The 26,158-nt window shown below is 42.5% G+C and overlaps 1 protein-coding gene across 1 annotated transcript; it reads left to right on the top strand.

Moving 5' to 3' along the window:
* Positions 1-9,217: 9,217 nt before the first annotated feature.
* On the top strand, positions 9,218-26,014 carry LOC115183310 (polymeric immunoglobulin receptor-like). Its single transcript, XM_029744639.1, has 7 exons — positions 9,218-9,413; positions 9,676-9,996; positions 10,131-10,454; positions 11,340-11,447; positions 24,750-24,848; positions 25,267-25,319; positions 25,494-26,014. The coding sequence occupies exons 1-7, from the start codon at positions 9,218-9,220 to the stop codon at positions 25,911-25,913; spliced, it is 1,521 nt and encodes a 506-aa protein (XP_029600499.1). The 3' UTR covers positions 25,914-26,014.
* Positions 26,015-26,158: the final 144 nt, after the last annotated feature.

Genomic DNA, 26,158 nt, shown 5'->3' on the forward strand with positions numbered 1-26,158 from the left:
TCCTCTGTAGACAGCCTCCAGTGACAGAATAACTCTGGTTCTTCCTCTGTAGACAGCCTCCAGTGACAGAATAACTCTGGTTCTCTCCTCTATAGACAGCCTCCAGTGGTAGAATAACTCTGGTTCTCTCCTCTATAGACAGCCTCCAGTGACAGAATAACTCTTGTTCTCTCCTCTATAGACAGCCTCCAGTGACAGAATAACTCTGGTTCTCTCCTCTATAGACAGCCTCCAGTGACAGAATATCTCTGGTTCTCTCCTCTATAGACAGCCTCCAGTGACAGAATAACTCTGGTTCTCTCCTCTATAGACAGCCTCCAGTGACAGAATAACTCTGGTTCTCTCCTCTATAGACAGCCTCCAGTGACAGAATAACTCTGGTTCTCTCCTCTATAGACAGCCTCCAGTGGTAGAATAACTCTGGTTCTCTCCTCTATAGACAGCCTCCAGTGACAGAATAACTCTGGTTCTCTCCTCTATAGACAGCCTCCAGTGGTAGAATAACTCTGCTTCTCTCCTCTATAGACAGCCTCCAGTGACAGAATAACTCTGGTTCTCTCCTCTGTAGACAGTCTCCAGTGACAGAATAACTCTGGTTCTCTCCTCTGTAGACAGCCTCCAGTGACAGAATAACTCTGGTTCTTTCCTCTGTAGACAGCCTCCAGTGACAGAATAACTGTCACGTCCTGGCCAGTATATAAGGTTAATTGTTTTGTAGTTTGGTCAGGGCGTGACAGAGGGTATTTGTTTTATGTGGTTCGGGGTGGTGTGTTTGTGTAAAGGGTGTTTGATTTAGTATGTCCGGGTTTTGGTTTATGTCTAGGTAGTTCTATGTGGAGTCTAGTATGTCTGTTTCTATGTCTGGTGAATTGGTGTGGGACTCTCAGTTGAAGGCAGGTGTTTTCTATCTGCCTTTGATTGAGAGTCTCATAAATGAGGGTGTGTTTGTGTTTTGTGGGTGATTGTTCTGTGTTCAGCCCTAGGCTTTGCCAGACTGTTAGTTGTTCGTTTGTTCTAGTGGTTTTGTTATTTTGTATTCAGTGGTTTTGTAAGTGAATAAATCTAAATATGAGCATACACGTACCTGCTGCATTTTGGTCCTCATTCACCAACGACAACCGTGACAATAACTCTGGTTCTCTCCTCTATAGACAGCCTCCAGTGGTAGAATAACTCTGGTTCTCTCCTCTATAGACAGCCTCCAGTGACAGAATAACTCTGGTTCTCTCCTCTATAGACAGCCTCCAGTGACAGAATAACTCTGGTTCTCTCCTCTATAGACAGCCTCCAGTGACAGAATAACTCTGTTGCTCTCCTCTGTAGACAGCCTCCAGTGGTAGAATAACTCTGTTTCTCTCCTCTATAGACAGCCTCCAGTGGTAGAATAACTCTGGTTCTCTCCTCTGTAGACAGCCTCCAGTGACAGAATAACTCTGGTTCTCTCCTCTGTAGACAGCCTCCAGTGACAGAATAACTCTGGTTATCTCCTCTATAGACAGCCTCCAGTGGTAGAATAACTCTGGTTCTCTCCTCTGTAGACAGCCTCCAGTGACAGAATAACTCTGGTTCTCTCCTCTATAGACAGCCTCCAGTGACAGAATAACTCTGTTTCTCTCCTCTATAGACAGCCTCCAGTGGTAGAATAACTCTGGTTCTCTCCTCTGTAGACAGCCTCCAGTGACAGAATAACTCTGTTTCTCTCCTCTATAGACAGCCTCCAGTGGTAGAATAATTCTGGTTCTCTCCTCTATAGACAGCCTCCAGTGACAGAATAACTCTGGTTCTCTCCTCTATAGACAGCCTCCAGTGACAGAATAACTCTGGTTCTCTCCTCTATAGACAGCCTCCAGTGGTAGAATAACTCTGGTTCTCTCCTCTATAGACAGCCTCCAGTGACAGAATAACTCTGGTTCTCTCCTCTATAGACAGCCTCCAGTGGTAGAATAACTCTGGTTCTCTCCTCTATAGACAGCCTCCAGTGACAGAATAACTCTGGTTCTCTCCTCTGTAGACAGTCTCCAGTGACAGAAAAACTCTGGTTCTCTCCTCTGTAGACAGCCTCCAGTGACAGAATAACTCTGGTTCTCTCCTCTGTAGACAGCCTCCAGTGACAGAATAACTCTGGTTCTCTCCTCTATAGACAGCCTCCAGTGGTAGAATAACTCTGGTTCTCTCCTCTATAGACAGCCTCCAGTGACAGAATAACTCTTGTTCTCTCCTCTATAGACAGCCTCCAGTGACAGAATAACTCTGGTTCTCTCCTCTATAGACAGCCTCCAGTGACAGAATATCTCTGGTTCTCTCCTCTATAGACAGCCTCCAGTGACAGAATAACTCTGGTTCTCTCCTATAGACAGCCTCCAGTGACAGAATAACTCTGGTTCTCCTCTATAGACAGCCTCCAGTGACAGAATAACTCTGGTTCTCTCCTCTATAGACAGCCTCCAGTGACAGAATAACTCTGGTTCTCTCCTCTATAGACAGCCTCCAGTGACAGAATAACTCTGGTTCTCTCCTCTATAGACAGCCTCCAGTGGTAGAATAACTCTGTTTCTCTCCTCTGTAGACAGCCTCCAGTGACAGAATAACTCTGGTTCTCTCCTCTATAGACAGCCTCCAGTGACAGAATAACTCTGGTTCTCTCCTCTATAGACAGCCTCCAGTGACAGAATAACTCTGGTTCTCTCCTCATAGACAGCCTCCAGTGACAGAATAACTCTGGTTCTCTCCTCTATAGACAGCCTCCAGTGACAGAATAACTCTGGTTCTCTCCTCTGTAGACAGCCTCCAGTGGTAGAATAACTCTGGTTCTCTCCTCTGTAGACAGCCTCCAGTGACAGAATAACTCTGGTTCTCTCCTCTATAGACAGCCTCCAGTGACAGAATAACTCTGGTTCTCTCCTCTATAGACAGCCTCCAGTGACAGAATAACTCTGGTTCTCTCCTCTATAGACAGCCTCCAGTGGTAGAATAACTCTGGTTCTCTCCTCTATAGACAGCCTCCAGTGACAGAATAACTCTGGTTCTCTCCTCTGAGACAGCCTCCAGTGGTAGAATAACTCTGGTTCTCTCCTCTGTAGACAGCCTCCAGTGACAGAATAACTCTGGGTCTCCTACTATTAGACAGACTCCAGTGACAGGAATAACTCTGGTTCTCTCCTCTATAGACAGCCTCCAGTGAAAGAATAACTCTGGTTTCTCTCCTCTATAGACAGCCTCCAGTGACAGAATAACTCTGGTTCTCTCCTCTATAGACAACCTCCAGTGGTAGAATAACATCTGTTTCTCTCCTCTATAGACAGCCTCCAGTGGTAGAATAACTCTGGTTCTCTCCTCTATAGACAGCCTCCAGTGGTAGAATAACTCTGGTTCTCTCCTCTATAGACAGCCTCCAGTGACAGAATAACTCTGGTTCTCTCCTCTGTAGACAGCCTCCAGTGGTAGAATAACTCTGGTTCTCTCCTCTATAGACAGCCTCCAGTGGTAGAATAACTCTGTTTCTCTTCTCTATAGACAGCCTCCAGTGGTAGAATAACTCTGGTTCTCTCCTCTATAGACAGCCTCCAGTGACAGAATAACTCTGGTTCTCTCCTCTGTAGACAGCCTCCAGTGGCAGAATAACTCTGGTTCTCTCCTCTGTAGACAGCCTCCAGTGACAGAATAACTCTGTTTCTCTCCTCTATAGACAGCCTCCAGTGGTAGAATAACTCTGGTTCTCTCCGCTATAGACAGCCTCCAGTGGCAGAATAACTCTGTTTCTCTCCTCTGTAGACAGCCTCCAGTGGTAGAAAAACTCTGGTTCTCTCCTCTATAGACAGCCTCCAGTGACAGAATAACTCTGTTTCTCTCCTCTGTAGACAGCCTCCAGTGGTAGAATAACTCTGGTTCTCTCCTCTGTAGACAGCCTCCAGTGGTAGAATAACTCTGGTTCTCTCCTCTGTAGACAGCCTCCAGTGGTAGAATAACTCTGGTTCTCTCCTCTATAGACAGCCTCCAGTGACAGAATAACTCTGTTTCTCTCCTCTGTAGACAGCCTCCAGTGGTAGAATAACTCTGTTTCTCTCCTCTATAGACAGCCTCCAGTGACAGAATAACTCTGTTTCTCTCCTCTATAGACAGCCTCCAGTGACAGAATAACTCTGGTTCTCTCCTCTATAGACAGCCTCCAGTGACAGAATAACTCTGTTTCTCTCCTCTATAGACAGCCTCCAGTGGTAGAATAACTCTGGTTCTTTCCTCTATAGGCAGCCTCCAGTGACAGAATAACTCTGGTTCTCTCCTCTATAGACAGCCTCCAGTGGTAGAATAACTCTGGTTCTCTCCTCTATAGACAGCCTCCAGTGGTAGAATAACTCTGGTTCTCTCCTCTATAGACAGCCTCCAGTGGTAGAATAACTCTGGTTCTCTACTCTATAGACAGCCTCCAGTGACAGAATAACTCTGCTTCTCTCCTCTGTAGACAGCCTCCAGTGGTTGAATAACTCTGGTTCTCTCCTCTATAGACAGCCTCCAGTGGTAGAATAACTCTGGTTCTCTCCTCTATAGACAGCCTCCAGTGGCAGAATAACTCTGGTTCTCTCCTCTATAGACAGCCTCCAGTGTAGAATAACTCTGGTTCTCTCCTCTATAGACAGCCTCCAGTGGTAGAATAACTCTGGTTCTCTCCTCTATAGGCAGCCTCCAGTGGCAGAATAACTCTGGTTCTCTCCTCTATAGACAGCCTCCAGTGGTAGAATAACTCTGGTTCTCTCCTCTATAGACAGCCTCCAGTGGTAGAATAACTCTGGTTCTCTCCTCTATAGACAGCCTCCAGTGGTAGAATAACTCTGGTTCTCTCCTCTATAGACAGCCTCCAGTGGTAGAATAACATCTGTTTCTCTCCTCTATAGACAGCCTCCAGTGGTAGAATAACTCTGGTTCTCTCCTCTATAGACAGCCTCCAGTGGTAGAATAACTCTGGTTCTCTCCTCTATAGACAGCCTCCAGTGGCAGAATAACTCTGGTTCTCTCCTCTGTAGACAGCCTCCAGTGACAGAATAACTCTGGTTCTCTCCTCTGTAGACAGTCTCCAGTGGCAGAATAACTCTGTTTCTCTCCTCTGTAGACAGCCTCCAGTGGTAGAATAACTCTGGTTCTCTCCTCTGTAGACAGTCTCCAGTGGCAGAATAACTCTGTTTCTCTCCTCTGTAGACAGCCTCCAGTGGTAGAATAACTCTGTTTCTCTCCTCTGTAGACAGCCTCCAGTGACAGAATAACTCTGGTTCTCTCCTCTATAGACAGCCTCCAGTGACAGAATAACTCTGGTTCTCTCCTCTATAGACAGCCTCCAGTGACAGAATAACTCTGGTTCTCTCCTCTATAGACAGCCTCCAGTGACAGAATAACTCTGGTTCTCTCCTCTATAGACAGCCTCCAGTGACAGAATAACTCTGGTTCTCTCCTCTGTAGACAGCCTCCAGTGGTAGAATAACTCTGGTTCTCTCCTCTGTAGACAGCCTCCAGTGACAGAATAACTCTGGTTCTCTCCTCTATAGACAGCCTCCAGTGACAGAATAACTCTGGTTCTCTCCTCTATAGACAGCCTCCAGTGACAGAATAACTCTGGTTCTCTCCTCTATAGACAGCCTCCAGTGGTAGAATAACTCTGGTTCTCTCCTCTATAGACAGCCTCCAGTGACAGAATAACTCTGGTTCTCTCCTCTGTAGACAGCCTCCAGTGGTAGAATAACTCTGGTTCTCTCCTCTGTAGACAGCCTCCAGTGACAGAATAACTCTGGGTCTCTCCTCTATAGACAGCCTCCAGTGACAGAATAACTCTGGTTCTCTCCTCTATAGACAGCCTCCAGTGAAAGAATAACTCTGGTTCTCTCCTCTATAGACAGCCTCCAGTGACAGAATAACTCTGGTTCTCTCCTCTATAGACAACCTCCAGTGACAGAATAACTCTGTTTCTCTCCTCTATAGACAGCCACCAGTGACAGAATAACTCTGGTTCTCTCCTCTATAGACAACCTCCAGTGACAGAATAACTCTGTTTCTCTCCTCTATAGACAGCCTCCAGTGACAGAATAACTCTGGTTCTCTCCTCTATAGACAGCCTCCAGTGACAGAATAACTCTGGTTCTCTCCTCTATAGACAGCCTCCAGTGACAGAATAACTCTGTTTCTCTCCTCTATAGACAGCCTCCAGTGGTAGAATAACTCTGGTTCTCTCCTCTATAGGCAGCCTCCAGTGACAGAATAACTCTGGTTCTCTCCTCTATAGACAGCCTCCAGTGGTAGAATAACTCTGGTTCTCTCCTCTATTGACAGCCTCCAGTGGTAGAATAACTCTGGTTCTCTCCTCTATAGACAGCCTCCAGTGACAGAATAACTCTGCTTCTCTCCTCTGTAGACAGCCTCCAGTGGTTGAATAACTCTGGTTCTCTCCTCTATAGACAGCCTCCAGTGGTAGAATAACTCTGGTTCTCTCCTCTATACACAGCCTCCAGTGGTAGAATAACTCTGGTTCTCTCCTCTATAGACAGCCTCCAGTGGTAGAATAACTCTGGTTCTCTCCTCTATAGACAGCCTCCAGTGACAGAATAACTCTGGTTCTCTCCTCTGTAGACAGCCTCCAGTGGTAGAATAACTCTGGTTCTCTCCTCTATAGACAGCCTCCAGTGGTAGAATAACTCTGTTTCTCTCCTCTATAGACAGCCTCCAGTGGTAGAATAACTCTGGTTCTCTCCTCTATAGACAGCCTCCAGTGACAGAATAACTCTGGTTCTCTCCTCTGTAGACAGCCTCCAGTGGCAGAATAACTCTGGTTCTCTCCTCTGTAGACAGCCTCCAGTGACAGAATAACTCTGGTTCTCTCCTCTGTAGACAGCCTCCAGTGGCAGAATAACTCTGTTTCTCTCCTCTGTAGACAGCCTCCAGTGACAGAATAACTCTGGTTCTCTCCTCTATAGACAGCCTCCAGTGACAGAATAACTCTGTTTCTCTCCTCTATAGACAGCCTCCAGTGGTAGAATAACTCTGGTTCTTTCCTCTATAGGCAGCCTCCAGTGACAGAATAACTCTGGTTCTCTCCTCTATAGACAGCCTCCAGTGGTAGAATAACTCTGGTTCTCTCCTCTATAGACAGCCTCCAGTGGTAGAATAACTCTGGTTCTCTCCTCTATAGACAGCCTCCAGTGGTAGAATAACTCTGGTTCTCTCCTCTATAGACAGCCTCCAGTGACAGAATAACTCTGCTTCTCTCCTCTGTAGACAGCCTCCAGTGGTTGAATAACTCTGGTTCTCTCCTCTATAGACAGCCTCCAGTGGTAGAATAACTCTGGTTCTCTCCTCTATAGACAGCCTCCAGTGGTAGAATAACTCTGGTTCTCTCCTCTATAGACAGCCTCCAGTGGTAGAATAACTCTGGTTCTCTCCTCTATAGACAGCCTCCAGTGGTAGAATAACTCTGGTTCTCTCCTCTATAGGCAGCCTCCAGTGGCAGAATAACTCTGGTTCTCTCCTCTATAGACAGCCTCCAGTGGTAGAATAACTCTGGTTCTCTCCTCTATAGACAGCCTCCAGTGGTAGAATAACTCTGGTTCTCTCCTCTATAGACAAGCCTCCAGTGGTAGAATAACTCTGGTTCTCTCCTCTATAGACAGCCTCCAGTGGTAGAATACATCTGTTTCTCTCCTCTAGTAGACAGCCTCCAGTGGTAGAATAACTCTGGTTCTCTCCTCTATAGACAGCCTCCAGTGGTAGAATAACTCTGTTCTCTCCTCTATATACAGCCTCCAGTGACAGAAACTCTGGCTCTCTCCTCTGTAGACAGCCTCCAGTGGTAGAATAACTCTGGGGTCTCTCCTCTATAGACAGCCTCCAGTGGTAGAATAACTCTGTTTCTCTCCTCTATAGACAGCCTCCAGTGACAGAATAACTCTGGTTCTCTCCTCTATAGACAGCCTCCAGTGACAGAATAACTCTGTTTCTCTCCTCTATAGACAGCCTCCAATGTCAGAATAACTCTGGTTCTCTCCTCTGTAGACAGCCTCCAGTGGTAGAATAACTCTGGTTCTCTCCTCTGTAGACAGCCTCCAGTCTGCATGAAAGTGTATAGATCTGTTTCTGATGTGTTGATCCATAGATTCTCTCTCTCTCCGTCTTTTCTCTCACCTCTCCATCTCTCTCTCTCTCTCTCTCTCTCTAGCTCTGTCAATTCATTTTTTGTCCTCACTGATTTCTCTCTCAATCTCTCTTTCTCTCTGTGTCCCTCTGACCCTCCTTTCTTTCTTTCTTTCTTTCTTTCTGCATCTCTCTCTCTCTATACACTGTGGAACAAGAATGTGATTGGTTATGGAGGAAGAGGGAGGGGCTGTCAGAAATAACATGGTAGGAGGGTTTGAACCAGTAGAGAGAGGAGAGAGAGAGAGAGAGGAGAGAGAGAGAGAGAGAGAGAGAGAGAGAGAGAGAGAGAGAGAGAGAGAGAGAGAGAGAGAGAGAGAGAGAGAGAGAGAGAGAGAGAGAGAGAGAGAGAGAGAGGAGAGAGAGAGAGAGAGAGAGAGAGATAGAGAGAGAGAGAGAGAGAGAGAGAGAGAGAGAGAGAGAGATAGAGAGAGAGAGAAAGACAGAAGGGTGAGAGAGAGAGAGAGATAGATGCAGAAATAGGGAAGTACATAGTTGTAAGAGTGCAAAGTGTGAGTGAGAGTGAGAGGGAGGGGCAGAGAGAGAGAAAGTACAGAATGAACAGAGAGAGTTGTAGACACCTGTAGACACCTGGACCAACCTGGAGAGAACACAACAAGATGAATATCCTGCTGATAGTCATCCTCCTCTCCTTCACGACAGGTAATAAGCTTGTTATAACTCTCTATAACAATGTAATAACATCCAGTTAGTTTTCTAATAAAGGCTGCTACTACAGATAAGGAAACACTATGGTGTGTGTGCGTGCGTGCGTGCGTGCGTGCGTGCGTGTGTGTGTGTGTGTGTGTGTGGTTAATGTGATGCCACTGGTGTAGGAATCCTAACCATAAGTACATTAGTATTTCAAAACACTAAACCAAGAGGAATATAAAATATATTTTCTCTTGTCTGATTGACAGGTTGTTTGAGCTCCTTCAAAGTGACAGGATACTCTGGAGGAACTGTCATCATCTACTGTCATTATTCCACAGAAGAAAGAAGTAATGAGAAATATTTCTGTAAGGGACCAAAGTGGACTTATAGTTGTGATATGAAAATAACTACTCTGAGGAAGAATAACTGGAAGCACAGAGGTAGATTCTCTCTGTATGACATCACTGGAGAAAACTACTTCAAGGTGATCATCAGACAACTGACCAGACAAGATGAAGGGACCTACTGGTGTGGAGTGGACAAACCTACTATACCTGACAGTTATACCGAGGTAGAGCTGGATGTGAAGGAGGGTGAGAGACTTTTACTTTAACTTTATAAAATGAATTTAGCTACATATGTTATTACATGGTCAGTACCACTAGTCAATGAAGTCAGTCTATAATATTAGACTAAGGTTGTGATGTGTGTTTCTATTGACAGATGACTGCTGTGAGAAGTCAGTCTATAGTATTAGACTAAGGTTGTGTTGTGTGTTTCTATTGACAGATGACTGCTGTGAGAAGTCAGTCTATAGTATTAGACTAAGGTTGTGTTGTGTGTTTCTATTGACAGATGACTGCTGTGAGAAGTCAGTCACAGAGACGGCCTATCTGGGAGGAGAAGCTACCATCAGATGTAACTATCCAGAGGACCATGAGGACAGCATCAAGTATTTCTGCAAGGAAAGCAATGACTTCAATACCTGTATTTATATGATCTTTGCTTACCAGACAACTGCAAAAGCTGGTCGTTTCTCTGTGTCTGACAACACAGGAGAGAAATCCTACACAGTGACCATCAGTGACCTGACTGAAGATGATACTGGAACATACTGGTGTGGAGTCGTAACTAGTTACATTTCACTGATTACACAGGTACAACTGCATGTTACAGGTAAGTGACCATTTCTACAAGTGTAATATTTCAGCGAAGGTATCAAAACACTTGACATGTCATTGACAGACTGGAGGGACATCTTATCTATCATAATCTGTAAAGACGACTGAACAGGTTTATGTCATTCGCAGATTGGAGGGACGTCAAACAAATCAATGTGACTGGACAGGTGGGGGAGACTGCCAGGTTTACTTGTAAATATCCAGACGACAATAAGAGTAATGAGAAGTTCTTCTGTAAAGGGGACAGTCCTTTAATCTGTGAAGATAAATTAAGAACTACATTACAAAATGAAGTTGTGTATGAAGGCAGGTTTTCCCTGAGGGATAACCCCAGAATATCAGTCTTCACAGTGTACATCAAAGAGCTGAGACCAGAGGATTCTGGGACATATTGGTGTGGATCTGATAGAAGGTGGAGACCTGCAGACTACACTAGATGTATCCTCTCTGTGGGTCAGTGGATCAACTCTTTACATCAGTGGTGGCTGGTGGGAGGAGATATTGGAGGACGGGCTCATTGTGAAGGCTGGACTGGAACGGAGGTCCGATACTCTTCCATCCATTCCATTCCAGCCATTAGGATGAGCCGATCCTCCTATTTCTCCACCAGCGCCCTCCTCTGCTTTCCATGCTGTACACCTGCAGTAACTATGGAACTACACTGTAGCTATGTTGTCAGACAATGTAAATAATATATAGCCATAAAATAGCAATCACATCTAGAACCTTCTGAAATATGTTGTTATTAAAAGTTATTAACTGTTATTAATTGTCAACAACCAGTTTAGTGAAATGTAGCATTGAACTAAACATGTTATCAGTAGTAGTTGTTCAGTGGTTGACAGCAGGCAGTCAGTGTGTTAGTGGAGGCCGGGTGGGTCTGTGTGTTTGTAGTGGTGTGAAAAGACATTGGACCAGAACACTGTAACTTCCTCTATAATAACTGTGTGTTTCTATATCTGTCTCAGTATCACTAAGCAGTCATGTGTTCAAGATATAAAACCACAAGTTTCAGTAGGAATGTCATCATGAAACCTGCAGTTGTCATCAGAGAGAGAGAGAGAGAGAGAGAGAGAAAGAGAGGGAGGGAGAGAGACAGAGAGAAAGAGAAGGAGGGAGAAAGAGAGAGAGAGAGAGAGAGAGGGAGGGAGAGAGAGAGAGAGAGATGAAAAGAGTGATGAGCATAAGAGAGATAGAGGGAGATATGGTGAGCTAAAGGAGAACTAACACACTTCAACAGAAACAAGAGGAACCTTCCTGTCTTTACATCTGTCTGTCTAGAGAGGAAAGTTACAACAACATGTATCATGCACTGTATCTATCTCTAAATGTTTTCAGTGGCACCAACCATCACTATCAGAACAACAACAACTACAGCACTTCCAGCCCCAACCACAACCACCTTCATATCACCATCATCATCATCATCATCAATCAACGGATCTGGTAAATACACTTTTACAAATTCAAATGGTTAGTGTTAGACATGTCTATATGTAGTATTATGATATGAGGGTAGGTTAGTGTTAGACATGTCTGTATGCAGTGGTATGATATGAGGGTAGGTTAGTGTTAGACATGTCTGTATGTAGTGTTATGGTATGAGGGTAGGTTAGTGTTAGACATGTCTATATGTAGTATTATGATATGAGGGTAGGTTAGTGTTAGACAGAAATAAGCATGCCCCTTTCAAGAAATTTAGAACCAGGAACAGATATAGCCCTTGGTTCTCCCCAGACCTGACTGCCCTTAACCAACACAAAAATATCCTGTGGCGTTCTGCATTAGCATCGAACTGCCCCCGCGATATGCAACTTTTTAGGGAAGTTAGAAACCAATACACACAGGCAGTTAGAAACGCCAAGGCTAGCTTTTTCAAACAGAAATTTGCTTCGTGCAACTCCAACTCTAAAAAGTTCTGGGACATTGTAAAGTCCATGGAGAATAAGAACACCTCCTCCCAACTGCCCACTGCACTGAGGATAGGAAACTCTGTCACCACCGATAAGCCCACTATAATTGAGAATTTCAATAAGCATTTTTCTACGGCTGGCCATGCTTTCCACCTAACTACCCCGACTGCATTCAACAGCACTGCACCCCCACAGCTACTCGCCCAAGCCTACCCCATTTCTCCTTCTCCCAAATCCATTCAGCTGATGTTCTGAAAGAGCTGCAAAATCTGGACCCCTACAAATCAGCTGGGCTTGACAATCTGGACCCTTTCTTTCTAAAATTATCTGCCGAAATTATTGCAACCCCTATTACTAGCCTGTTCAACCTCTCTTTCGTGTCGTCTGAGATTCCCATAGATTGGAAAGCAGCTGCTGTCATCCCCCTCTTCAAAGGAGGTGACACTCTTGACCCAAATTGCTACAGACCTATATCCATCCTACCCTGCCTTTCTAAGGTCTTCGAAAGCCAAGTCAACAAACAGATTACCGACTATTTCGAATCCCACCGCACCCTCTCCGCTATGAAATCTGGTTTCAGAGCTGGTCATGGGTGCACCTCAGCCACGCTCAAGGTCCTAAACGACATCATAACTGCCATCGATAAGAAACAATACTGTGTTGCCGTATTCATTGACCTGGCCAAAGCTTTTGACTCTGTTAATCACCACATCCTCATCGGCAGACTTAGTAGCCTTGGTTTCTCAAACGATTGCGTCGCCTGGTTCACCAACTACTTCTCTGACAGAGTTCAATGTGTCAAATCAGAGGGCCTACTGTCTGGACCTCTGGCAGTCTCTATGGGGGTACCACAGGGTTCAATTCTTGGGCCAACTCTTTTCTCTGTATACATAAATGATGTCGCTCTTGCTGCTGGTGAATCTCTGATCCACCTCTACGCAGACGACACCATTCTGTATACTTCTGGCCCTTCTTTGGACACTGTGTTAACAACCCTCCAGACGAGCTTCAATGCCATTCAACTCTCCTTCCGTGGTCTCCAACTGCTCCTAAACACAAGTAAAACTAAATGCATGCTCTTCAACCGATCGCTGCCTGCACCTGCCCGCCCATCCAACATAACTTCTCTGGACGGTTCTAACTTAGAATTTGTGGACAACTACAAATACCTAGGTGTCTGGTTAGACTGTAAACTCTCCTTCCAGACTCACATCAATCATCTCCAATCCAAAGTGAAATCTAGAATTGGCTTCCTATTTCGCAACAAAGCATCCTTCACTCATGCTGCCAAACATACCCTGGTAAAACTGACCATCCTACCAATCCTCGACTTCGGCGATGTCATTTACAAAATAGCCTCCAATACCCTACTCAACAAGCTGGATGCAGTCTATCACAGTGCCATCCGTTTTGTCACCAAAGCCCCATATACAACCCACCACTGCGAGCTGTATGCTCTCGTTGGCTGGCCTTCACTTCATAATCGTCGCCAAACACATTGGCTCCAGGTCATCTACAAGACCCTGCTGGGTAAAGTCCCCCCTTATCTCCGCTCACTGGTCACCATAGCAGCACCCACCTGTAGCAGGTATATCTCTCTGGTCACCCCCAAAGCCAATTCCTCCTTTGGCCGTCTCTCCTTCCAGTTCTCTGCTGCCAATGACTGGAACGAACTACAAAAATCTCTAAAAATGGAAACACTTATCTCCCTCACTAGCTTTAAGCACCAGCTGTCAGAGCAGCTCACAGATCTCTGCACCTGTACATAGCCCATCGTTAATTGAGCCCAAACTACTACCTCTTCCCTTACTGTATTTATTTTATTTATTTTGCTCCTTTGCACCATATTATTTATATTTTAACTTTTAACTTTCTTCAAACTACAAATCTACCATTCCAGTGTTTTTCTTGCCATACTTTATTTACTTTGCCACCATGGCATTTTTTTTGCCTTTACCTCCCGTATCTCACATCATTTGCTCACATTGTATATAGTCTTATTTTTTCTTCTGCATCATTGATTGTCTGTTGTTTTACTCCATGTGTAACTCTGTGTTTTTGTATGTTGTCGAACTGCTTTGCTTTATCTTGGCCAGGTCACAATTGTAAATGAGAACTTGTTCTCAACTTGCCTACCTGGTTAAATAAAGGTGAAATAAAAAATAAAAAAAATAGTGGTAGACATGTCTGTATGTAGTGTTATGATATGAGGGTAGGTTAGTGGTAGACATGTCTATATGTAGTATTATGATATGAGGGTAGGTTAGTGGTAGACATGTCTGTATGTAGTGTTATGATATGAGGGTAGGTTGATGTTAGACATGTCTGTATGTAGTGTTATGATATGTGGGTAGGTTGATGTTAGACATGTCTGTATGTAGTGTTATGATATGAGGGTAGGTTACTGTTAGACATGTCTGTATGTAGTGTTATGATATGAGGGTAGGTTAGTGGTAGACATGTCTGTATGTAGTGTTATGATATGAGGGTAGGTTAGTGTTATGATATGAGGGTAGGTTAGTGGTAGACATGTCTGTATGTAGTGTTAAGATATGAGGGTAGGTTAGTGGTAGACATGTCTGTATGTAGTGTTATGATATGAGGGTAGGTTAGTGGTAGCCATGTCTGTATGTAGTGTTATGATATGAGGGGTAGGTTGGTGTTGGACATGTCTGTATGTAGTGTTATGATATGAGGGTAGGTTAGTGGTAGACATGTCTATATGTAGTGTTATGATATGAGGGTAGGTTAGTGGTAGACATGTCTGTATGTAGTGTTATGATATGAGGGGTAGGTTAGTGGTAGACATGTCTGTATGAAGTGTTATGATATGAGGGTAGGTTACTGTTAGACATGTCTGTATGTAGTGTTATGATATGAGGGTAGGTTAGTGGTAGACATGTCTGTATGTAGTGTTATGATATGAGGGTAGGTTAGTGTTATGATATGAGGGTAGGTTAGTGGTAGACATGTCTGTATGTAGTGTTAAGATATGAGGGTAGGTTAGTGGTAGACATGTCTGTATGTAGTGTTATGATATGAGGGTAGGTTAGTGGTAGCCATGTCTGTATGTAGTGTTATGATATGAGGGGTAGGTTGGTGTTGGACATGTCTGTATGTAGTGTTATGATATGAGGGTAGGTTAGTGGTAGACATGTCTATATGTAGTGTTATGATATGAGGGTAGGTTAGTGGTAGACATGTCTGTATGTAGTGTTATGATATGAGGGGTAGGTTAGTGGTAGACATGTCTGTATGAAGTGTTATGATATGAGGGTAGGTTAGTGGTAGACATGTCTGTATGTAGTGTCATGATATGAGGGTAGGTTAGTGGTAGACATGTCTGTATGTAGTGTTATGATATGAGGGTAGGTTAGTGGTAGACATGTCTGTATGTAGTGTTATGATATGAGGGTAGGTTAGTGGTAGACATGTCTGTATGTAGTGTTATGATATGAGGGTAGGTTAGTGTTATGATATGAGGGGTAAGTTAGTGGTAGACATGTCTGTATGTAGTGTTATGATATGAGGGTAGGTTAGTGGTAGACATGTCTGTATGTAGTGTTATGATATGAGGGGTAAGTTAGTGTTAGACATGTCTGTATGTAGTGTTATGATATGAGGGGTAGGTTAGTGGTAGACATGTCTGTATGTAGTGTTATGATATGAGGGGTAGGTTAGTGGTAGACATGTCTGTATGTAGTGTTATGATATGAGGGTAGGTTAGTGTTATGATATGAGGGTAGGTTAGTGGTAGACATGTCTGTATGTAGTGTTATGATATGAGGGTAGGTTAGTGGTAGACATGTCTGTATGTAGTGTTATGATATGAGGGTAGGTTAGTGGTAGACATGTCTGTATGTAGTGTTATGATATGAGGGTAGGTTAGTGTTATGATATGAGGGTAGGTTAGTGTTAGACATGTCTGTATGTAGTGTTATGATATGAGGGGTAGGTTAGTGGTAGACATGTCTGTATGTAGTGTTATGATATGAGGGTAGGTTAGTGTTATGATATGAGGGTAGGTTAGTGTTAGACATGTCTGTATATGGTGTTATGATATGAGGGGTAGGTTAGTGGTAGACATGTCTGTATGTAGTGTTATGATATGAGGGTAGGTTAGTGTTAGACATGTCTGTATGTAGTGTTATGATATGAGGGTAGGTTAGTGGTAGACATGTCTATATGTAGTATTATGATATGAGGGTAGGTTAGTGGTAGACATGTCTGTATGTAGTGTTATGATATGAGGGTAGGTTAGTGGTAGACATGTCTGTATATAGTGTTATGATATGAGGGTAGGTTAGTGGTAGACATGTCTGTATGTAGTGTTATGATATGAGGGTAGGTTAGTGTTATGATATGAGGGTATGTTAGTGTTATGATATGAGGGGTAGGTTAGTGTTATGAGATGAGGGTAGGTTAGTGGTAGACATGTCTGTATGTAGTGTTATGATATGAGGGTAGGTTAGTGGTAGACATGTCTGTATGTAGTGTTATGATATGTGGGTAGGTTAATGTTAGACATGTCTGTATGTAGTGTTATGATATGAGGGTAGGTTACTGTTAGACATGTCTGTATGTAGTGTTATGATATGAGGGTAGGTTAGTGGTAGACATGTCTGTATGTAGTGTTATGATATGAGGGTAGGTTAGTGTTATGATATGAGGGTAGGTTAGTGGTAGACATGTCTGTATGTAGTGTTATGATATGAGGGTAGGTTAGTGGTAGACATGTCTGTATGTAGTGTTATGATATGAGGGTAGGTTAGTGGTAGCCATGTCTGTATGTAGTGTTATGATATGAGGGGTAGGTTGGTGTTGGACATGTCTGTATGTAGTGTTATGATATGAGGGTAGGTTAGTGGTAGACATGTCTGTATGTAGTGTTATGATATGAGGGTAGGTTAGTGTTATGATATGAGGGGTAAGTTAGTGGTAGACATGTCTGTATGTAGTGTTATGATATGAGGGTAGGTTAGTGGTAGACATGTCTGTATGTAGTGTTATGATATGAGGGGTAAGTTAGTGTTAGACATGTCTGTATGTAGTGTTATGATATGAGGGGTAGGTTGGTGTTGGACATGTCTGTATGTAGTGTTATGATATGAGGGTAGGTTAGTGGTAGACATGTCTGTATGTAGTGTTATGATATGAGGGTAGGTTAGTGTTATGATATGAGGGTAGGTTAGTGGTAGACATGTCTGTATGTAGTGTTATGATATGAGGGTAGGTTAGTGGTAGACATGTCTGTATGTAGTGTTATGATATGAGGGTAGGTTAGTGGTAGCCATGTCTGTATGTAGTGTTATGATATGAGGGTAGGTTACTGTTAGACATGTCTGTATGTAGTGTTATGATATGAGGGTAGGTTAGTGGTAGACATGTCTGTATGTAGTGTTATGATATGAGGGTAGGTTAGTGTTATGATATGAGGGTAGGTTAGTGGTAGACATGTCTGTATGTAGTGTTAAGATATGAGGGTAGGTTAGTGGTAGACATGTCTGTATGTAGTGTTATGATATGAGGGTAGGTTAGTGGTAGCCATGTCTGTATGTAGTGTTATGATATGAGGGGTAGGTTGGTGTTGGACATGTCTGTATGTAGTGTTATGATATGAGGGTAGGTTAGTGGTAGACATGTCTATATGTAGTGTTATGATATGAGGGTAGGTTAGTGGTAGACATGTCTGTATGTAGTGTTATGATATGAGGGGTAGGTTAGTGGTAGACATGTCTGTATGAAGTGTTATGATATGAGGGTAGGTTAGTGGTAGACATGTCTGTATGTAGTGTCATGATATGAGGGTAGGTTAGTGGTAGACATGTCTGTATGTAGTGTTATGATATGAGGGTAGGTTAGTGGTAGACATGTCTGTATGTAGTGTTATGATATGAGGGTAGGTTAGTGGTAGACATGTCTGTATGTAGTGTTATGATATGAGGGTAGGTTAGTGTTATGATATGAGGGGTAAGTTAGTGGTAGACATGTCTGTATGTAGTGTTATGATATGAGGGTAGGTTAGTGGTAGACATGTCTGTATGTAGTGTTATGATATGAGGGGTAAGTTAGTGTTAGACATGTCTGTATGTAGTGTTATGATATGAGGGGTAGGTTAGTGGTAGACATGTCTGTATGTAGTGTTATGATATGAGGGGTAGGTTAGTGGTAGACATGTCTGTATGTAGTGTTATGATATGAGGGTAGGTTAGTGTTATGATATGAGGGTAGGTTAGTGGTAGACATGTCTGTATGTAGTGTTATGATATGAGGGTAGGTTAGTGGTAGACATGTCTGTATGTAGTGTAATGATATGAGGGTAGGTTAGTGGTAGACATGTCTGTATGTAGTGTTATGATATGAGGGTAGGTTAGTGTTATGATATGAGGGTAGGTTAGTGTTAGACATGTCTGTATGTAGTGTTATGATATGAGGGGTAGGTTAGTGGTAGACATGTCTGTATGTAGTGTTATGATATGAGGGTAGGTTAGTGTTATGATATGAGGGTAGGTTAGTGTTAGACATGTCTGTATATGGTGTTATGATATGAGGGGTAGGTTAGTGGTAGACATGTCTGTATGTAGTGTTATGATATGAGGGTAGGTTAGTGTTAGACATGTCTGTATGTAGTGTTATGATATGAGGGTAGGTTAGTGGTAGACATGTCTATATGTAGTATTATGATATGAGGGTAGGTTAGTGGTAGACATGTCTGTATGTAGTGTTATGATATGAGGGTAGGTTAGTGGTAGACATGTCTGTATATAGTGTTATGATATGAGGGTAGGTTAGTGGTAGACATGTCTGTATGTAGTGTTATGATATGAGGGTAGGTTAGTGTTATGATATGAGGGTATGTTAGTGTTATGATATGAGGGGTAGGTTAGTGTTATGAGATGAGGGTAGGTTAGTGGTAGACATGTCTGTATGTAGTGTTATGATATGAGGGTAGGTTAGTGGTAGACATGTCTGTATGTAGTGTTATGATATGTGGGTAGGTTAATGTTAGACATGTCTGTATGTAGTGTTATGATATGAGGGTAGGTTACTGTTAGACATGTCTGTATGTAGTGTTATGATATGAGGGTAGGTTAGTGGTAGACATGTCTGTATGTAGTGTTATGATATGAGGGTAGGTTAGTGTTATGATATGAGGGTAGGTTAGTGGTAGACATGTCTGTATGTAGTGTTATGATATGAGGGTAGGTTAGTGGTAGACATGTCTGTATGTAGTGTTATGATATGAGGGTAGGTTAGTGGTAGCCATGTCTGTATGTAGTGTTATGATATGAGGGGTAGGTTGGTGTTGGACATGTCTGTATGTAGTGTTATGATATGAGGGTAGGTTAGTGGTAGACATGTCTGTATGTAGTGTTATGATATGAGGGTAGGTTAGTGTTATGATATGAGGGGTAAGTTAGTGGTAGACATGTCTGTATGTAGTGTTATGATATGAGGGTAGGTTAGTGGTAGACATGTCTGTATGTAGTGTTATGATATGAGGGGTAAGTTAGTGTTAGACATGTCTGTATGTAGTGTTATGATATGAGGGTAGGTTAGTGTTATGATATGAGGGTAGGTTAGTGGTAGACATGTCTGTATGTAGTGTTATGATATGAGGGTAGGTTAGTGGTAGACATGTCTGTATGTAGTGTAATGATATGAGGGTAGGTTAGTGGTAGACATGTCTGTATGTAGTGTTATGATATGAGGTAGGTTAGTGTTATGATATGAGGGTAGGTTAGTGTTAGACATGTCTGTATGTAGTGTTATGATATGAGGGGTAGGTTAGTGGTAGACATGTCTGTATGTAGTGTTATGATATGAGGGTAGGTTAGTGTTATGATATGAGGGTAGGTTAGTGTTAGACATGTCTGTATATGGTGTTATGATATGAGGGGTAGGTTAGTGGTAGACATGTCTGTATGTAGTGTTATGATATGAGGGTAGGTTAGTGTTAGACATGTCTGTATGTAGTGTTATGATATGAGGGGTAGGTTAGTGTTGGACATGTCTGTATGTAGTGTTATGATATGAGGGTAGGTTAGTGGTAGACATGTCTGTATGTAGTGTTATGATATGAGGGTAGGTTAGTGGTAGACATGTCTGTATGTAGTGTTATGATATGAGGGTAGGTTAGTGTTAGACATGTCTGTATGTAGTGTTATGGTATGAGGGTAGGTTAGTGTTAGACATGTCTGTATGTAGTGTTATGATATGAGGGTAGGTTAGTGGTAAACATGTCCGTATGTAGTGTTATGATATGAGGGTAGGTTAGTGGTAGACATGTCTGTATGTAGTGTTATGATATGAGGGTAGGTTAGTGGTAGACATGTCTGCATGTAGTGTTATGATATTAGGGTAGGTTAGTGGTAGACATGTCTGTATGTAGTGTTATGATATGAGGGTAGGTTAGTGTTAGACATGTCTGTATGTAGTGTTATGATATGAGGGGTAAGTTAGTTGTAGACATGTCTGTATGTAGTGTTATGATATGAGGGTAGGTTAGTGGTAGACATGTCTGTATGTAGTGTTATGATATGAGGGTAGGTTAGTGGTAGACATGTCTGTATGTAGTGTTATGATATGAGGGTAGGTTAGTGGTAGACATGTCTGTATGTAGTGTTATGATATGAGGGTAGGTTAGTGGTAGACATGTCTCTATGTAGTGTTATGATTTGAGGGTAGGTTAGTGGTAGACATGTCTGTATGTAGTGTTATGATATGAGGGGTAGGTTGGTGTTATGATATGAGGGTAGGTTAGTGTTATGATATGAGGGGTAAGTTAGTGGTAGACATGTCTGTATGTAGTGTTATGATTTGAGGGTAGGTTAGTGTTATGATATGAGGGTAGGTTAGTGGTAGACATGTCTGTATGTAGTGTTATGATATGAGGGGTAGGTTAGTGGTAGACATGTCTGTATGTAGTGTTATGATATGAGGGTAGGTTAGTGTTAGACATGTCTGTATGTAGTGTTATGATATGAGGGTAGGTTAGTGTTATGATATGAGGGTAGGGTAGTGGTAGACATGTCTGTATGTAGTGTTATGATATGAGGGTAGGTTATGGTAGACATGTCTGTATGTAGTGTAATGATATGAGGGTAGGTTAGTGGTAGACATGGTAGTATGTATGTGTGTTATGATATGAGGGTAGGTTAGTGTTATGATATGAGGGTTAGGTTAGTGTTTTTAGACATGTCTGTATGTAGTGTTATGATATTGAGGGGTAGGTTAGTGGTAGACATGTCTGTATGTAGTGTTATGATATGAGGGTAGGTAGTGTTATGATATGAGGGTAGGTTAGTGTTATGACATGTCTGTATATGGTGTTATGATATGAGGGGGTAGGTTTAGTGGTAGACATGTCTGTATGTAGTGTTATGATATGAGGGTAGGTTAGTGTTAGACATGTCTGTATGTAGTGTTATGATATGGGGGTAGGTTAGTGTGGACAGTCTGTATGTTAGTTGTTCTGATATGAGGGTAGGTTAGTGGTAGACATGTCTGTATGTAGTGTTATGATATGAGGGTATGGTAGTGGTAGACATGTCTGTATGTAGTGTTATGATATGAGGGTAGGTTAGTGTTAGACATGTCTGTATGTAGTGTTATGGTATGAGGGTAGGTTAGTGTTAGACATGTCTGTATGTAGTGTTATGATATGAGGGTAGGTTAGTGGTAGACATGTCTGTATGTAGTGTTATGATATGAGGGTGGGTTAGTGGTAGACATGTCTGTATGTAGTTTTTTGATATGAGGGGTAGGTTAGTGGTAGACATGTCTGTACGTAGTGTTATGATATGAGGGTAGGTTAGTGGTAGACATGTCTGTATGTAGTGTTATGATATGAGGGTAGGTTAGTGTTATGATATGAGGGTAGGTTAGTGGTAGACATGTCTGTATGTAGTGTTATGATATGAGGGTAGGTTAGTGTTATGATATGAGGGTAGGTTAGTGTTAGACATGTCTGTATGTAGTGTTATGATATGAGGGGTAGGTTAGTGGTAGACATGTCTGTATGTAGTGTTATGATATGAGGGTAGGTTAGTGGTAGACATGTCTGTATGTAGTGTTATGATATGAGGGTAGGTTAGTGTTAGACATGTCTGTATGTAGTGTTATGATATGAGGGTAGGTTAGTGTTGGACATGTCTGTATGTAGTGTTATGATATAAGGGTAGGTTAGTGGTAGACATGTCTGTATGTAGTGTTATGATATGAGGGTAGGTTAGTGGTAGACATGTCTGTATGTAGTGTTATGATATGAGGGTAGGTTAGTGTTAGACATGTCTGTATGTAGTGTTACGGTATGAGGGTAGGTTAGTGTTAGACATGTCTGTATGTAGTGTTATGATATGAGGGTAGGTTAGTGGTAAACATGTCTGTATGTAGTGTCATGACATGAGGGTAGGTTAGTGGTAGACATGTCTGTATCTAGTGTTATGATATGAGGGGTAGGTTGGTGTTATGATATGAGGGTAGGTTAGTGTTATGATATGAGGGGTAAGTTAGTGGTAGACATGTCTGTATGTAGTGTTACGATATGAGGGGTAGGTTAGTGGTAGACATGTCTGTATGTAGTGTTATGATATGAGGGTAGGTTAGTGGTAGACATGTCTGTATGTAGTGTTATGATATGAGGGTAGGTTAGTGGTAGACATGTCTGTATGTAGTGTTATGATATGAGGGTAGGTTAGTGGTAGACATGTCTGTATGTAGTGTTATGATATGAGGGGTAAGTTAGTGTTAGACATGTCTGTATGTAGTGTTATGATATGAGGGTAGATTAGTGTTAGACATGTCTGTATGTAGTGTTATGATATGAGGGTAGGTTAGTGTTATGATATGAGGGTAGGTTAGTGGTAGACATGTCTGTATGAAGTGTTATGATATGAGGGTAGGTTAGTGTTATGATATGAGGGTAGGTTAGTGTTATGATATGAGGGTAGGTTAGTGGTAGACATGTCTGTATGTAGTGTTATGATATGAGGGTAGGTTAGTGGTAGACATGTCTGTATGTAGTGTTATGATATGAGGGTAGGTTAGTGGTAGACATGTCTGTATGTAGTGGTATGATATGAGGGTAGGTTAGTGGTAGACATGTCTGTATGTAGTGTTATGATATGAGGGTAGGTTATTGGTAGACATGTCTGTATGTAGTGTTATGATATGAGGGTAGGTTAGTGGTAGACATGTCTGTATGTAGTGTTATGATATGAGGGTAGGTTGGTGGTAGACATGTCTGTATGTAGTGTTATGATATGAGGGTAGGTTAGTGGTAGACATGTCTGTATGTAGTGTTATGATATGAGGGTAGGTTAGTGGTAGACATGTCTGTATGTAGTGTTATGATATGAGGGTAGGTTAGTGGTAGACATGTCTGTATGTAGTGTTATGATATGAGGGTAGGTTAGTGGTAGACATGTCTGTATGTAGTGTCATGATATGAGGGTATGTTAGTGTTAGACATGTCTATATGTAGTGTTATGGTATGAGGGTAGTTCAGTGGTAGACATGTCTGTATGTAGTGTTATGATATGAGGGGAAGGTTAGTGTTAGACATGTCTGTATGTAGTGTTATGATATGAGGGTAGGTTAGTGTTATGATATGAGGGTAGGTTAGTGTTATGATATGAGGGTAGGTTAGTGTTATGATATGAGGGTAGGTTAGTGGTAGACATGTCTGTATGTAGTGTTATGATATTAGGGTAGGTTAGTGTTAGACATGTCTGTATGTAGTGTTATGATATGAGGGTAGGTTAGTGGTAGACATGTCTGTATGTAGTGATATGATATGAGGGTAGGTTACTCTTAGACATGTCTGTATGTAGTGTTATCATATGAGGGGTAGGTTAGTGGTAGACATGTCTGTATGAAGTGTTATGATATGAGGTTAGGTTAGTGGTAGACATGTCTGTATGTAGTATCATGATATGAGGGTAGGTTAGTGGTAGACATGTCTGTATGTAGTGATATGATATGAGGGTAGGTTAGTGTTATGATATGAGGGTAGGTTAGTGTTATGATATGAGGGTAGGTTAGTGGTAGACATGTCTGTATGTAGTGGTATGATATGAGGTTAGGTTAGTGGTAGACATGTCTGTATGTAGTGTTATGATATGAGGGTAGGTTAGTGTTATGATATGAGGGTAGGTTAGTGGTAGACATGTCTGTATGTAGTGTTATGATATGAGGGTAGGTTAGTGTTATGATATGAGGGTAGGTTAGTGGTAGACATGTCTGTATGTAGTGTTATGATATGAGGGGTAGGTTAGTGATAGACATGTCTCTATGTAGTGTTATGATATGAGGGTAGGTTAGTGGTAGACATGTCTGTATGTAGTGTTATGATGTGAGGGTAGGTTAGTGTTATGATATGAGGGTAGGTTAGTGTTAGACATGTCTATATGTAGTGTTATGATATGAGGGTAGGTTAGTGGTAGACATGTCTGTATGTAGTGTTATGATATGAGGGTATGTTAGTGGTAGACATGTCTGTATGTAGTGTTATGATATGAGGGTAGGTTAGTGGTAGACATGTCTGTATGTAGTATTATGATATGAGGGTAGGTTAGTGGTAGACATGTCTGTATGTAGTGTTATGATATGAGGGTAGGTTAGTGGTAGACATGTCTGTATATAGTGTTATGATATGAGGGGTAGGTTAGTGGTAGACATGTCTCTATGTAGTGTTATGATATGAGGGTATATTAGTGGTAGACATGTCTGTATGTAGTGTTATGATATGAGGGTAGGTTAGAGTAACAGTAGGTTTGTCTAATCGTTTACGTAACAGTGTGTGTGTGTGTGTGTGTGTGTGTGTGTGTTCCAGGTACCTCAGTGGTCATCATGGTGTCTGTTAGTCTGGTAGTGTTACTGCTGGTGATCAGCCTGATCATAGTCTACAGATGGAAATACAACAAGGTCACAGGTGAGAAACACACACACACACACACACACACACACACACACACACACACACACACACACACACACACACACACACACACACACACACACACACACACACATAGCTCTATATAAAGAGAGCAAGTTCCCCTTTTTTAAATATTTTCATTTACTTTTCAAAGAAATGTATTTGCATAATAGCCATGTCATCATTTGTCCCTGGTTGAGAAGCATAAACAGTCACTGAGGAGTGTCTGACCCCTGATGTATTCTGGTGGAAGTGCATCTCTCTCTCTCTCTCTCTCTTTCCTACTCTCTTTCTCTCCCTCCCTCCGTCCTCTCTCTCACTTCCTGTCTATCTCTCATCCTCTCTCTCCCTTTTTGTCTCTCTCTACCTCTCTCTCTCTCTCTGAGTGATGTGTGTGTGTTGTGTTCCACAGAATCTGTCTCTTCAACACACAGAGTGAGTCCAGACACAGGAAACAACGAAGGGGTCAGTGTATTTTGGTTGTTTGTTTTTGTGTCTGAGTGATGTCATTGAGTGATGTCATTGAGTGATGTCATTGAGTGATGTCATTGAGTGATGTCATTGAGTAATGTGTTGAGTGTGTTTGTGAGTGTCATACTATTATCTCCTCTCCCCTTTTCTCTCCTCCCTCTTCTCCAGGGTTGTCATGGTGACGGTGACTATGAAGAGATAAAGGAGAGCCCCCTACAGTCAGACTCAGGTGCTGCGATGACCACCATCTACGCCACCGCCAACTTACCTACAAGCCACTCTGAGTCTCTCCACCACGACAGCGTCAACTTCCACAAGAACCCCAGCTGCCCCAACGAAGCAACTGCCACCATCACTAAAGATGGCAGCTGCTCCAATGAGGCCACCGCTGCCATTGCTAAAGAGGGCACTTCATCATGTGACTATGCTACTGTGAACTTTGGTCAAAGCCCCGCCTACTCTACTGTCAATCATCCACACAGCTCCTCTGAGGCTCCTCCCATCTACTCCACAATCAGCAAACCCAGACACTTGAGTCACTTGCAACCAATCACAAGATACATACACTCACTGGCGACCAATCACTAGAGACACATTTTAACTATATGCGCTGACCTCTATTTTTAGAAAATTTCTCTTTAACTTTTTTTTGTCTCTCTCTCACGGTCTCTGTCAGTCTCTTTCTCTCTCTCTCACGGTCTCTGTCAGTCTCTTTCTCTCTCACGGTCTCTGTCAGTCTCTTTCTCTCTCTCTCACGGTCTCTGTCAGTCTCTTTCTCTCTCTCTCACGGTCTCTGTCAGTCTCTTTCTCTCTCTCTCACGGTCTCTGTCAGT

The sequence above is a fragment of the Salmo trutta genome, unplaced genomic scaffold (assembly GCF_901001165.1).
Source record: "Salmo trutta unplaced genomic scaffold, fSalTru1.1, whole genome shotgun sequence".
Taxonomy (NCBI): Eukaryota; Metazoa; Chordata; class Actinopteri; order Salmoniformes; family Salmonidae; genus Salmo; species Salmo trutta.